The sequence below is a fragment of the Magnolia sinica genome, chromosome 15 (genome assembly GCF_029962835.1).
Source record: "Magnolia sinica isolate HGM2019 chromosome 15, MsV1, whole genome shotgun sequence".
In the NCBI taxonomy this organism is placed as follows: domain Eukaryota; kingdom Viridiplantae; phylum Streptophyta; class Magnoliopsida; order Magnoliales; family Magnoliaceae; genus Magnolia; species Magnolia sinica.
This window is the reverse complement of record NC_080587.1, coordinates 9,481,873-9,496,545: the sequence shown is the minus strand read 5'-3', so window position 1 is coordinate 9,496,545 and position 14,673 is coordinate 9,481,873. Positions and strand designations below refer to the sequence as shown.

Here is a 14,673-nt window from a genome sequence, read left to right as displayed (position 1 = left end):
GAAAGAAAGATATATTGTGTTTGGTGTGAGGTACAGAGTTCTACATTGCGTGCTCCTTTTTATAAGCTTTTTGAGAGGTGGTGGCCTTGCGTAGTCTCCAACATTGTGAAGGATTTGGACGACTGGCTCTGAAAAGCTTTTTGATTTTTCCACTTCAGCGTAACTTATCGCATACGACCATGCGTATAAGAAAGAGACTCGCTTCTTCGAATCATGTGTTGGCTGGAGTCCTTCGTCACTAGACTCTCACATTAGAAGGTTATTGTGGTCCTTACGTTACTTGATTTTGGCATTCGAGGAGAATTGCTTTTGGCATAATTATAGCATTTAATGCCAGATAAAAATATACTTAGGATTTTAATATTTAATACTAAGAGATAAAGAGAGTTGTTTTAATGAAACTCTTGCTTTTTGCATAGAGTAATTTTGATAGAACTCTAGCATTTAATCCTCTCTCATGTGTTGAGTTTTTTCAAAATAAAGAAAGAAGAAAAAGATAGTTTTTTAAAATATATAAAAGAAAATTGAGAAGAGTTATGCCTTTTTGGTGATTGTTGATGACTATTCATTTGTGAACGGTGATGACTCTTAGTAAATGTAGCACCATTCAATTTTGAATTAAAGGTGAAGGGATGCTATTTTTGAAAAAATACCATGAAAGAAGATGTCTTTACATGCAAAGGAACTTAAAGTGACCCTTATGGCTCAATAGCAACTATTTTCGGATCATTCCGAATAACAACCGAAATTCCAACAATTTCCTCTACCTCACCTTCTTCTCCATTTTCATTTTGAGTATTTTAAATAGTCATAGATTTTTCAAGTGGAAAATTGCAAATGGTTTTTTTAGGTAGTAAACTACAAACAAATTTTGAGGGGGTAAACTATAACAATGTAGAAATCAGGGTATACGCTGTAAAGTGTGTTCGGGTGCGATTTTTTAAGTTTGCAGGTTGAAGCCCACATTTCCTGACCTGACCTGAACACGATCAATATATAAGTTACTTATAAATTATAATTGAGTGCAGATTGTCACACGGGAAATTCTAATGCCATCGGGTTTCTTTGGTCTACGTCATTTCCGATAACTTAAGCTAACAAGATACGTCGGATTTCTCTCTCCCAAATAGATTGCTTGCTACACAACATGACTTTTAAAAGAGTAGTTGTCCTATATATTTTGCTTGTTTATTTAGAAAAAATGAAGTTCTTTACTATAAATAACTATATAGATATAGTTAATAAAATCATAGGTACAAAAAATAAAATGTATATTGAAAATATAATAGAGTAATGTAATAATGAAAATATTAACATGTATCCATCCAACCAACTTGACTGAGCCTTCTCGTGGTAAGAATTCCCAACTTGAGGTTGGGTTGGGTCAGGTCAGGTTGAGGTATAGGAACCTTGGGTTGAGCACCAACTCGATCCAACCCGCCCAACTTTTAGCCCTACTTCCTTAGGTTGTATTCGGCTTTCATGTTTAGTTTAAAGCAACTTTTCCTATCATCAAAACCATTTGTATAATGGGACTTATCAAGGATGGAAGGAATATTGTAAAAGAAGAAAAATTATTAGATTTTAAACTAATTTTTTATTTGTCATGTCACTAATTCCCTTATAAGGTAGGCCTTGGCAATCTGATTAGAAGGAAATTCGATTCTAAACCGTTCTCGAGTGCATTGATTATATAGAAAATACTCCCATTATTTTTCAAAGCCCTTTCTGAATTTGTGGGGTAGAATCATCCGCTTATGTCAAATTGGATTTTTATCTAGTTGAATCAGGACAGATCCAAATTCGATCCGATAATAATAGAGATCTTGTTTTCGTAACCCAAATTTGATCCAATCATCTGTTTGAATTCGATTTAATGGGGGACTGAATTTGATTAAGATATCAAGATCCAATCCATTAACAGCACAAGGCTCCACTTGGGCTAAAAAAGCCAATAGCCTGGTAATGACCCTAAGCATATAGGGCTGGTTGAGTTAACACCATCGTTGTTGGGAAAAAGATTTAAGTGATCAATGGTTTTCAAGAGTTCAAATAAATATATTTTAAGTATCCTCATTGTAAATCACGTAAATTGAATCATTGAAACATGACCCTGAATTCACCGGATATCACCCATAAATGAGAATTACTCACGAGTATTTTTAAATTGTCCATTCTCATTGTATAATGCATGCAACTTGATGATTGGACCCCCACTATTCATCATTGCCCGATTCGACAACTATTGCCAGACTTAGATTGAGTGCTACCCATCAGGACCTATCTAGTGACAGATGCCCTATTAGGGGCTTTTGTAAGGCCCATCATGGTGTATATGTTTTATCCACACCTCCATTTATTTTAATGGATCATTTTAGGGCTTGAGCTCAAAAAGAAGACAGATTGAAGACTCAAATGGACCATAAGTTATTGGATAAAGCTGATATTTATGTTTTCCCTCCATACAGGTCCATGTGATCTTACCAACAAGTTCAAAGGCAAATAAAACATCACAGTGGGCTCTTGAAAGTTTTCAACTATAGGAATTCAATCTCCAATGCTTCCTTCTTGTGGTGTGGTCCACTTGAGCCTTCAATCAGCCTCAGTTTTGTGCTCATGACATAAAATGATCTGTCATAACAGATGGATGGCATGGATAAAACTTATACATGATGGTCAACCCTATAGATATCCTGACACGACACGACAGTCCATCTCTAACTAGGTCCTAGTGCGGTAGTACCAATCCGCCATTGTCATCCTCATCTCCATTCCACTGCCATTTTTCAAGACTTCGGCGTGGGTCACCGGTCAAGTTTTTATTATTAAAACTATTTTTAACGATGGACCTTAATTATCACAACCGTTGATATGATGGCCTAGATGGGAAATACAAATAGATGAAAAAAATAAACCTCAGGCTGGAAAATATATTCTATTTATCACTTAACTCTTTAAACTTGAACAATGTACTGCCTCCTTCAATCACTTATTTTACTTTTATTTTTGAAATTGATGGGATATTCAATCTTTAATTTTTTGGGTAACCCATCCACGATGAGGTCCACCATATAAACTGTTTGGATAATTGAAAAAATGTCTCCAAATCCAATGGATAAAATTGCGAGAGGGAAAACTTAGGAGCCGATTAAGTGTGGTCCCTTCTGTGGGACCCACCTTGATGTATGTATTTTATATCACAAGATTATTTTAGAGCCCAAAGTGAAGAGGATCCAAATCTCAAGTATAATGTTTATTTGACATCCAACCTATCAATGAGGCCATGTAGATCTAGATGAATAAAACAAATATCAGCTTGATCCAAAACACCTGTGGCTCATTAATGATCAATCACTATTAATTTCTATGTTATGGTTCACCTGAGAATTGGATGTACTACATTTTTAAGGATTATATTTTAAAATGATACGAAAAAACTTATAGACGGTGGGGATATATAATACGTTCATTAAGGGGACCCAAACTAAGGGCGCCACCGTCTTGGGTGAGGCCGGAGCCGCACCGAAATCCGCTCCCGCAAACACAGGGGAAGCGGATTGCGTACTGAGCAAACTTTGTGGGGTCCACCGTGATTTACATATTTTATCTACTCCGTTCATCCATTTTAACAGATAATTTTATTGCTTGACCTCAAAAATGAGATATATCTAAGTCTCACGTGGACCTCACCGCAGGAAACAGTGTGAATTTAAATTCTACAATTGAAAATTTCTTAGGGCCCACGGAAGTTTTGGATCAAGCTGATATTTGTATTTTCCCTTCATCCGTGTCCGTGTAATCTCATGAACATGCTTGATGACAAATAAATATCACTGTGGGCCCTAGAAAGGTTTCAACAGCCGAAGTCATTATTAGTATTGTTTCCTTTAGTGTGGTCCACTTGAGCTCTGGGGACACTTATATTTTAGACTCAATCACTAAAATGATCTGAAAAAGCGGATGGACGGCGTGGATAACCCACATACGTTCATATTAGGCCCAACCGAGTTTACTCGGTACGATAAAAGCGTTCTGAGTAACTCAGTACGCAATCCTATTTCAAACAGAAGCCGGTGGGCAGGGCTCATATCAAATCGTCGAAGACGCTCCTCTCCGCCATTTCTCCTCGCTTTCTCGACGCCGCTTCTGTCCGATCGGCAACTCGTCGACTTCCCAACTCGGCCGAGTCAACAACTCGCTACATCTTCTATCATCCGATAACAGTCATCTCTCTCTCTCTCCAAAAGATTTTTATTTTATTTTATTTTATTTTATTTTTAAACCCCAGAAAACCTAGCTTAATCTCATGCGATCCCGACCGTCCGTTTCGCCTGATCTCTCCCCCACCCAACTCGCCCTCCTTCGTCTCCCCCACCCGATTCAACAGCTTGCTTCTTTCACCATTAATCCAACCCATCAATAGGAAAACAAAAGCTAGGGTTTTTCCTCGACCTCTCGCCAGGCCCCATGTCGACGGCATCATCAGAACCAAAATCCCATCCGTCCATCTCCCCCGATCTCTACCCCACCGATGCAGACCTCCCCTACGAGGAGGAGATCCTCCGCAACCCCTTCAGCCTCAAGCTCTGGTGGCGCTACCTAATTGCCCGCTCCACAGCCCCTTTTGCTGCACGCTCCGTTCTCTATGAGAGGGCTCTCCGCGCTCTCCCTGGTAGCTACAAGCTATGGCACGCCTACCTCCGCGAGCGCCTCGAATCTGTCCGTTCCCTCCCAGTTACCCACCCTAACTACTCTTCCCTCAACAACACGTTCGAGCGGGCCCTCGTCACCATGCACAAGATGCCCCGCATCTGGACCATGTATCTCCAATCCCTGACCCACCAGCGCCTTCTCACCCGCACCCGCCGCACCTTCGACCGGGCCCTCCGTGCCCTGCCCGTCACCCAGCACGACCGCGTGTGGGGCCCATACCTCACGTTTGTCAGCCAGCAGGGTGTTCCTATCGAGACCTCGCTCCGCGTCTACCGCCGGTACCTGAAATTTGACCCCACCCACATTGAGGACTTCATTGAGTTCCTTGTCAATTCCAAACTCTGGCAGGAGGCTGCAGAGCGCCTGGCTGGCGTCCTCAATGATGATGGGTTCTACTCAATCAAGAACAAGACCAGGCACCAGCTCTGGCTAGAGCTCTGTGATCTCCTGACCCGCCACGCAAATGAGGTGTCTGGGATGAACGTGGATGCGATCATCCGTGGTGGGATCAGGAAGTTCACTGATGAGGTGGGCCGCCTCTGGACGTCGCTCGCAGATTATTATGTACGACGGGGATTGTATGAGAAAGCGCGGGATATATTCGAAGAGGGCCTGACAACAGTTGTCACTGTGCGGGACTTCAGCGTGATTTTTGACTGCTATACTATGTTCGAAGAGAGTGCAACCAATGCCAAGATGGAGACGATGGATGGCAGCGATGACGAGGAGGACGGCCAGGATGAAGATAGCTCTGTTGATGTACGGTTGGATTTGAGTCTGTCGGTCGAGAAGCTTGGGAAGCGGATTTTGCATGGATTTTGGCTGAATGACGATAATGATTTGGATTTGAGGTTGGCAAGGCTGGATCATCTCATGAATCGAAGGCCTGAGCTTGTGAACAGCGTATTGCTTCGGCAGAATCCGCACAATGTGGAGCAATGGCACAGGAGGGTGAAACTGTTTGAGGGCAATCCAACACGGCAGATTCTGACATTTACGGAGGCTGTGAGGACCGTCGATCCCATGAAGGCAGTGGGGAAGCCCCATACATTGTGGGTTGCATTTGCACGATTGTACGAGAACCACAAAGATGTGGCCAATGCAAGAGTTATTTTTGAGAAGGCTGTTCAGGTTGGTTATAAGACAGTGGATAATTTGGCGAGTGTGTGGTGCGAGTGGGCAGAGATGGAGCTGAGGCATAAGAATTTTAAAGGGGCGTTGGAGCTGATGAGGCGGGCCACGGCAGAGCCCTCGGTGGAGGTCAAGCGGAGAGGTAAGATGCTGGGTATTTTTGGTATCTGTCTCTTAGTTCATTGCTGATTCACGTACTTTTTAAACAGATCAATTGGTAGTATTGTGCTCTAAGACAGTCTATTACCTTGAAAAATTGCACAGGCTCTGTTTTCGGTGTTGCAAATCTTTTGTCCATTGATAACTGTTCATTGCAAAATAATGAGACATTTTGACAAAGATTGCATCTACGTGGTTGCAGTTTTATGATAAGTCTGACTGGCTGCTAGTTTGCAGAGTTCCTGAGTTTGGAGTTGCAATTGACTTGCTGTGTCTTTTTTTTTTTTTTTGGACTTGAGTTAAACTGACTAAATTGCATAATGCACTTATCAAGTCACAATCTCAGGAATAGATTTTTTGAACAATCCTGACCTCTGATCTGTGAACAGTTGCTTGTGGGAATAGGACCCTTGGATAGTTTCCATTTTTAACAGTCCAACGAGTGTCCACCAATTAGATAGATTATAAAATAAGTGTATTTTTTGGTGCATTATCCATCTAAGCTGGGAACCATAATTTGGACAGTTTGATTTGACTTGTATGCCACTAATGCAATTTCTAAGTGATTTCCAAGTGCCTGCGTATCATCTATCACACACTGCAAGTGTATCTTTCTCTCCTTCTTTAAAAAAAATAAAAAATTGTTCACTCTTTGATTTGTATAATAGAGTAATGCTAATCTCCACAAAAAAAAAAAAGTATTGCTAATTGTACTCGGCTTATTTCATGCAATCTGTGAGCCTCAAAATAGATCAAAATCAATATGAATCATAGCCTCAAAATAGATCAAAATCAATGTGAATCATGGTAATTGTATCAAATGCAGTGGAAACAAGCAACTAGGTGCAGTTGATCTAGAATGAGCAGAAAATCGGCAACTTCACTAATGAAAAACTCAAAATAATTTGTTAAAAGATTGAATGTGGCTGATGGTCCAGCCTCTGCCTGTATTTTGTGGATCTTGCATGAAAATCCCACTCATGCACTGCCTTTTTGGCTTTCTTGACTCTCTCTGACCCAACACTTATATTCTGTTGCTAATCTAATTCAGAAACATTGTCTAGTGCTTTCTGGGATCTTTCCTAACATGGCAAAAAATAATCAAGGACCCCACAACTAACCTAACCCAAGCTCCATGCTAACCCATGGCCAATTTTATTTTTTTAAAAGAAAGATATAGAACCCCAAAGTGATTCCCAAGTTCATCACTATCTTTTTAGCGGCATCCTCCAGTGTTTTTTTTCCCCTTGAAAGATGAAGGATATTATTAGAATGGTGAAAGCTAAAGAAAAGGAAAACAACAACAGCTACAACATCAGAAACAAAAAGAACAGAAACAGAAAAGAAAACCAACAAAAGAGGATCAGGTAGATGTGAGGCTCATTTGATGTAACCACACCATATAATCCGTCTATCAGACGTGGCACCTCAGAAAACCCCTAGTACACAAAACTCATTCTGATCCAAAGCTAAGGTGGCCCAAAGAAAAGAGAACGAGCTGGGAGAGAATGCTTACCCGTTGATTGGCGTGGGCATGGTGTACCTTAAAGGCCGTTACGTAAAGCTAACGGTGGCAACCGTCACACGTTACGGGGTCACAACGGCCGTAACAGCGGTTATGGAAAAAAATGACCTATAATTGCCTTTAACAGTACGTTACATCCCCTATAAAGGACATAATAGCCCCGTAATGGTCTATTACAGGACATATACAGGTTTTTCATACTTTTTAATCAACATTGCAGGGCAGATATAGGTTTTTTGGGGGGTTTTTTCAATAAATAAAAAAAATAAAAAAGAGCGACCGTAACGGCCGTTACGGGGCCGTAACAACCGTTATGCCCTGTATCGTAAAGGTAACGGTGGTGGTCGTTACGGCCACCGTTACCGTTACGGAACACCTTGGGCGTGGGGGACCCACTGTGTTGTGTATATATAATCAAGGCGGTTTGAACTCCTTTGAGGCCAATGATCAGGCTATTTTGCACTTCAGGTGGCCCCCTGTGAATTTAAAGGGTGGGTGTTCCCTACTAGATCATTCCCTTAGTTGTTAGTTGTTACCCACCTTAGTTTCGGATCAGGCTGAGTTTTGAGTGCTAGAAGTTTCTAAGGTGATGCATCTGCTATATGGGTTGGATGATGTGAATACATCATGTGGGCCCCACCCATATCTGCATGGTACCACCGCATTGCCCATTTTTTGTTATTAGTTTCCAGGCTATATTTTGAGGCCTGAAAATGAAATATGCAAGAAGTATAGAAATGGTTGTTGTAGATATTGGAAAGAATTTCTAAAACGATCCACAAATCACTCCAAATGTCTTGAGCATCGACTTCGAGCCTCTGCGAGATTTGGGATCTCTTCCCATACATCCATTTGCTGCATCTTCAGTTGCCTCTTGATTTTTAACATCCAAGTTGTCCAATATTTCCATGTCAGTGCTTGGCGTTTATTTAGTTCTTTATTTTAACTTATTTGCTCTTGGGGTTACAATGACGCTGTTGGTGCACTCCAGTGCTTTTAGACATGTGGGCAGTCCAATCATTGATCTGAACTGCCAATTGGGTTCACCCTCAATTCATGGGCTACCATGAAAAGCTCATTGATTGGAGAATGCTAACCTTTCAAACACTAGTGTCTTTTTTTATGACCCCTGGTTTTTCCCAGCCATGAATGTGATGCTTATGGTCATGGCCCATGGGCATCTGATCAAACTGGTTCTTTGGAGACATGCTATCCAAAGTGGATTCCTATTGGATGGACTATTCATGTTGATTGTTGGACCTTCTTTGATCCAAGATTCCATTTCTCTATGGCATTGACCATATAGAGAATTTCCTTGACCCATGACAAAGTAGAGCAAACCAAATGGATAGACCAGATTGATTATGGGTCCGTCCACCTGCCTAAAAGCACCAGGGTTATGCTTACCATTGAGAAAAAAAAAGCATGAGGGACTACCGGAGTGGCTCCTTTTTTGGAAGTCTTATATCTCTGGATTGCATCATTATTGCACACTCTTTCTTCATATGAGTCCCAATGAGGCACATGCAGAATGTACAAGATCTGGATCACACATTCAGAGGTCCCAGCATGGACCACCATGCCCTCAAAATCAGAATTGGATGGTTGCAACTGCTGGAGTGGAACAGACTGAAAATGGGCAATTGTAATTTTTTTTTCCCCCTCAAATCAATCTGTCAGGGCTTTGCCTGTTGGCCCATCCATTGTGGGTCCATGAGCTGTTTGAATCTTACATGTTTGCCATGTGTCTAATGGGAACTTATGTGCAGAACAACGGAAATTCCATTAGACACAAGATAGAAAGTTGTAGAATCTAAGCATAACTTTACAATTTACATTTGTCCACAACTCCACATTGCCTATTCATATTTTCTAATTCATGCAGTTGCTGCTGATGGGCATGAACCGGTGCAGATGAAGCTGCACAGATCATTGAGGGTGTGGACCTTTTATGTGGATTTGGAGGAGAGCCTTGGAACTCTGGAATCTACTCGTGTAGTCTATGAGCGGATACTTGATTTGAAAATAGCCACTCCACAAATTATAATTAACTATGCATTGCTTCTAGAGGTATAAACCTTTGTAATAATGTTCAGCTTTTGTGATCCTTTCTCCTTGCTTATCTATTTGGATATTCTATAAATGTGTTATTTTTATTCAGGAGAATAAATACTTTGAAGATGCATTCAAGGTATATGAAAGAGGTGTAAAGATATTTAAATATCCCCATGTCAAGAATATTTGGGTCACATACCTCTCCAAATTTGTTAAAAGGTATGGCAAAACAAAGCTAGAGCGGGCAAGAGAGTTGTTCGAGCATGCAATTGAAATGGTATGGGAAGAAAAACTTTTATACTCTTTGAACCATATTTTGGAACCTTCTTTCTTTCTGGGTTCTTCTTTTACCCTCTTGGCTTTACTTGGCACTATGACCTTAATAATTGATCTGTTGGAATTGTAGGAAATGTTTTTTAATGAGAATATTTGTTGATTGTAGTCAATGTATACAATATACAATTAGATAGGGCTTGATTGTAATCAATCTATGCAATAATCTATTGCATAGCACCTGTGGGAGTTTTGTGCTCTCATTGCTAGTCTCAAAACTGGATTGAGAAGGGTTGCACTAGGTCAGCAGTCGGTGCCAATCTTTTGCTGTAACTTTCATCTTGAATCCTGACAATGTGATGATGAACGTCTGTGTGTGTGTGTGTGTCTGTGTGTGTGTGTGTGTGTGAGATGAATAACATCCCTTATTAAAGAAAGAAAAAAAAAGAAGAAGAAAAAGAAGAAGAAGAAGAAGAAGAGAAGGAACAGATACATCAGCTGCTTAGAGCATCCTGTGGGTATTTAAAAAAAAAGCCCAAAGAAATAGAAACAACAAATACAATGAGAACATGGGAACTAAACAGGAACCACAAATCTCACATCCACTATCAGAATCTAATCTCTATTGGCTCTCTCTGCCTCTGAGTTAGTGGAATTATGCACATGGGAGAAAGATACTGAAATGGATGGACTTAAATTTGAAGCTTCCTCACTGAGATTAGAAATGCCCTGTGGAAAACAGTCCAATTTTATCCAAGTGCATTCCTCGAATTCCCTTCAATGATAAGTAGGCTGTGATTGTAACTGCCATTCTAACTCCTTGTAGAAGAGTGGCTGCTTCGCAATATTTTAAATCACAAACTCCCACGGAACCTGAAAATTCCATCACAATTTCTCCCTGATCATAGTCCCTGACTAAGCCTCCAACCCGGCTGGCCCTGAGTTTCCAATAGGGCTCCCATCAAAGTTGAGCTTAGAACAAACTTCAGTGTGGATGCATCATATTTCTTTGAGTTTCGCTGGACTCCATTCGTTTCTGATAGATTCAATCCACATCGATCAAAACAAATGGATTGGGAGACCTGTCAGCTTTTTGTCAAACACAGACCATTCAAAAATGTGCTAAAAAAAATCTCCTAGGATAAAGCAGACTCAGAACTACCTTCCCCTTGGAATATCCTACTGTTTCTTTCCAACCATAGGCTCCTATCCATAGAATCACTCCACCAACCAATTTCCATAAGTGCTGCCCTACTGGACCCCACTCATTGGTTGGCCACCCTGCTAAGAGGGTTCCCACTGAATCTGGCAACACACGCAATTCCAAACCTTAAAGAAAGTTGGGATCAGTTATGTCTTGAAGAGGTGGGAACAGGTTCTTTCTCGAAGCACATCGAATATTTGTCAGGAAAGACATGCCTCCTGCTCTTCAGGTGATCCAACATTAAAATTTTATTTAGGCGATGCTGTCCAGCGGAATGCACTGAGCTTTAGGCGTGGCCCTCTAGACCAAACCAGTGTTTACCGTATCGGTATCTCGTTACATATCACTCCCTTGGGATACGGATACATATTGGTTATCGCATGGGATATATAGTTTGTATCCGTTAATGTATCACACTTATTGTGAAAAATGGGGAGATATGGATATTAGTCAAATTTTTCAATGAAACTTCATGGATTGTTAAAATAAAAAAAGACATTAATACACTTTTAAATCATAACATCACAAAAGAGAAGTGCAAATAATAAGTTTCTTTTGTATAGGGTCCTAAGCTATGTGTTATCTGACTGAACTGATGCAACTATATTCAAAGTGAATTCATAACATTTATAAATGTAAGAAGACATTTATGGAAATACAACCAATACATTCAAAGCAAAAGAAGTAGAAATCACTCACCAAATGAAAAATCGGCCCCAAATCTGCAAAAAAAAAAAAAAAATGATTCCGGTTTGAAATGCCTATTTTTCTCCCAAAAGGTGGACCAAAATCCACCCGCAATGTGTTTAGATTAAAGAAGAATCAAGGAAAATGACCAAAAAAAAGGAAGAAGTTTGGGGAGTTTTTTGCAAGAGGCAGCAGGGTTCCTGCCTGTGTTGATGATATCTGTCGATATCGACAGATAACAACGATACCAAAGAATTTTTCAAAGGAAAAATTGCCGATATTTTGCAATATCGACGATACATAACGATACATTGCGATATAATATGCGATAAGAAGAAGTTTCTGTACTCCATACAGGTTTCATATCGCTGATGTGCGATGCCGATAATATCAGCCAATATTATCGATACTGCAAACATTGGACTGAACTACTGAGTACCAAACAGAAAGGGACCTAGGCTGGGTCAGAGATTTATAACAGCATGAATGGACTGAGAATTTGCTGTCGGCTTTGAGCTCCCATATGCTGCTATCATCACCTGCTTGTTGAATATAAATTTCTTCGAAGAGAATCAACATTTGTGACAAGGTGACAATTTCTTCATCTAGGCAGATGGTTGATGTCAGGAAGGCAGTTGATCAACAAACCTTTACCAAGCAACGTTCCTGACTTGAATCATGAGTGACAAAACATGAATTGAAAGAGCCAACTCCACTTAGCTGCACAAGGCTACTACTACTGCTACTATTATTATTAAGATGAATAGTCTGTAGCTAGTGTCTTGGGTATTTCACATTGACTGCCTTGGTTTTATTTTTCTTTCTTTCATTAGAAATCATCATGTTGCTAACTTGCATGTGGTTTTCCTTTACCTTTCTATTATCAGACACCTGCTGAAGATGTTAAACCACTGTATCTACAATATGCGAAGCTGGAAGAGGATTATGGGCTTGCAAAGCGTGCAATGAAAGTCTACGATCAAGCTACAAAGGCTGTCCCTGAAAATGAAAAAATGAACATGTATGAAATTTACATAGCTCGTGCAACTGAAATTTTTGGCGTCCCAAAAACGAGGGAAATATACGAGGTTTGTTCTTTTTCCCTTATCCGTTGTAACTCATCTAGTACAGTATTTCAGTTTAGGAGTGGTGATATTGACATAGATATGAAGTTGGGAAACCCCCGAGTTTTCCTGATATACATATATATATATTTGTTTGGTTGATTTCTTAATCATGCGCATGTTATAACATTTCCATGTGCTATAAATGTTGGATTTCCTTTTAATGGATGAAAAAATATTAAAGATACCTCAAAGAAGAGGGAAAGAATTCCAAAGACACAGGTGGTCCTCCATATCCCTCTTTAGTTGAAGTATCTTCTATTCCTAATACAAAGGTGTTGCATAAGCAATCTTCCTTTTATGTGTTGCTGACTAGCACATTCAACTCTCTTCTCTATGCTTGTGAATGCATTTTGCAGCAAGCCATCGAATCTGGTCTCCCGGATAAGGATGCGAAAACTATGTGTATGAAGTACGCTGAGCTAGAAAAGAGCTTGGGAGAAATTGATCGTGCTCGTGGTATATATGTATATGCATCACATTTTGCGGATCCACGTTCTGGCTCTGATTTCTGGAACAAATGGCATGAATTCGAGGTGCAACATGGGAATGAAGACACCTTCCGAGAGATGCTTCGTACAAAGCGCAGTATCTTAGCTGGCTATAGCCAGGTTGGTATATTTGATTTTTGGATCTTGGTAATGAGAAGGCTACTTGCAGTAGGCCAATCCTCCTCTTCCTACATATGCCAACATGGAACATGTGTATGTGATCATGGCCACTCATTCAGCGGGCCTCCCCATCTATGTTCTGTTGCCAGGAAGTAGGCTGGTTTGGTCATAAGCTAGGTCAGGTGCATGATAATAATGTATTTGGGAGAAGCACCCATAAACCACATCCAGCTTACGCATCTGGACCACCTGACAAGTGAACCGGCCTGATTCTCAGGCCACAACACATACAAGGTGGACTCCATCTGGTGAACTGCCCAGATCTTGCAGACGTGTGCCACATTGGCAGGCGTGTGAGGCTCTGAGCGGTATGATGATCGCAGTTTGGCGAGTAGCCTAAGCAGCTCTCTTGAATTGTTTGTGTAACAGAACTCAATATTTGGTATTCATGTCGTTTCCTTTATCATTTTCTTCCACTCGCAGACACATATCATTCTTCCTGAATATTTGATGCAAAAGGATCAGAAGCTGAACCTCGAGGAAACAGTAGACACATTAAAGCGTGCTGGTGTTCCCGAAGATGAAATGGCTGCTTTAGAACGCCATTTAGTCCCTGCTTCCACTAACCCGGCTACTAACGACAGCAGCAGGAAAGTGGGCTTTGTCAGTGCTGGAGTGGAGTCACAGCCTAGCGTGATCCGTACTGCTGATGGTGGGAGAAAGGTAACTGCAAATAATGAGGATATTGAATTGCCCGAAGGCAGTGATTCAGATGACGAGTCCGATGACCGAGTTGAAATCGCGCAAAAGGATGTTCCAGCTGCTGTTTTCGGGGAGCTGGCAAAGGAGGTCGATAAGGATGGGGATGCTGCGGGTGGAGACAATGACGGCAACAGTCATTTGGGTGCCCTTGAGAGAATAAAGAGGCAAAGGCGGCAATAATATAGACTTTTCTAGATTGTAGAGTTATGGATGACTTATATGAACTGCCTTTGACATGTGAGTTGTTGGTATGCCTTAGGAAACTTGAAGATGTTTGATGCATGCATATAGGAAATGAAATGAAAGTTTTTCTCAAGCATACTCAACATATAAGGTGCACTGTTTTTTGTAACGCTTCTTACATTAATGGAGAAAATACATGAAGTTATCCTTCGCTGTACTTTTGCACTTCTGCCTATTGCTAGCACA

At 40.7% G+C, this 14,673-nt stretch overlaps 1 protein-coding gene across 1 annotated transcript; it reads left to right on the top strand.

Moving 5' to 3' along the window:
• The first annotated feature begins 4,074 nt into the window (after nucleotides 1-4,074).
• LOC131228057 (uncharacterized) lies at nucleotides 4,075-14,644 on the top strand. The gene is made up of 6 exons (XM_058223886.1): nucleotides 4,075-5,986; nucleotides 9,414-9,598; nucleotides 9,690-9,860; nucleotides 12,635-12,835; nucleotides 13,231-13,482; nucleotides 13,966-14,644. The coding sequence occupies exons 1-6, from the start codon at nucleotides 4,468-4,470 to the stop codon at nucleotides 14,422-14,424; spliced, it is 2,787 nt and encodes a 928-aa protein (XP_058079869.1). The 5' UTR covers nucleotides 4,075-4,467; the 3' UTR covers nucleotides 14,425-14,644.
• The last annotated feature ends 29 nt before the right edge of the window (nucleotides 14,645-14,673 follow it).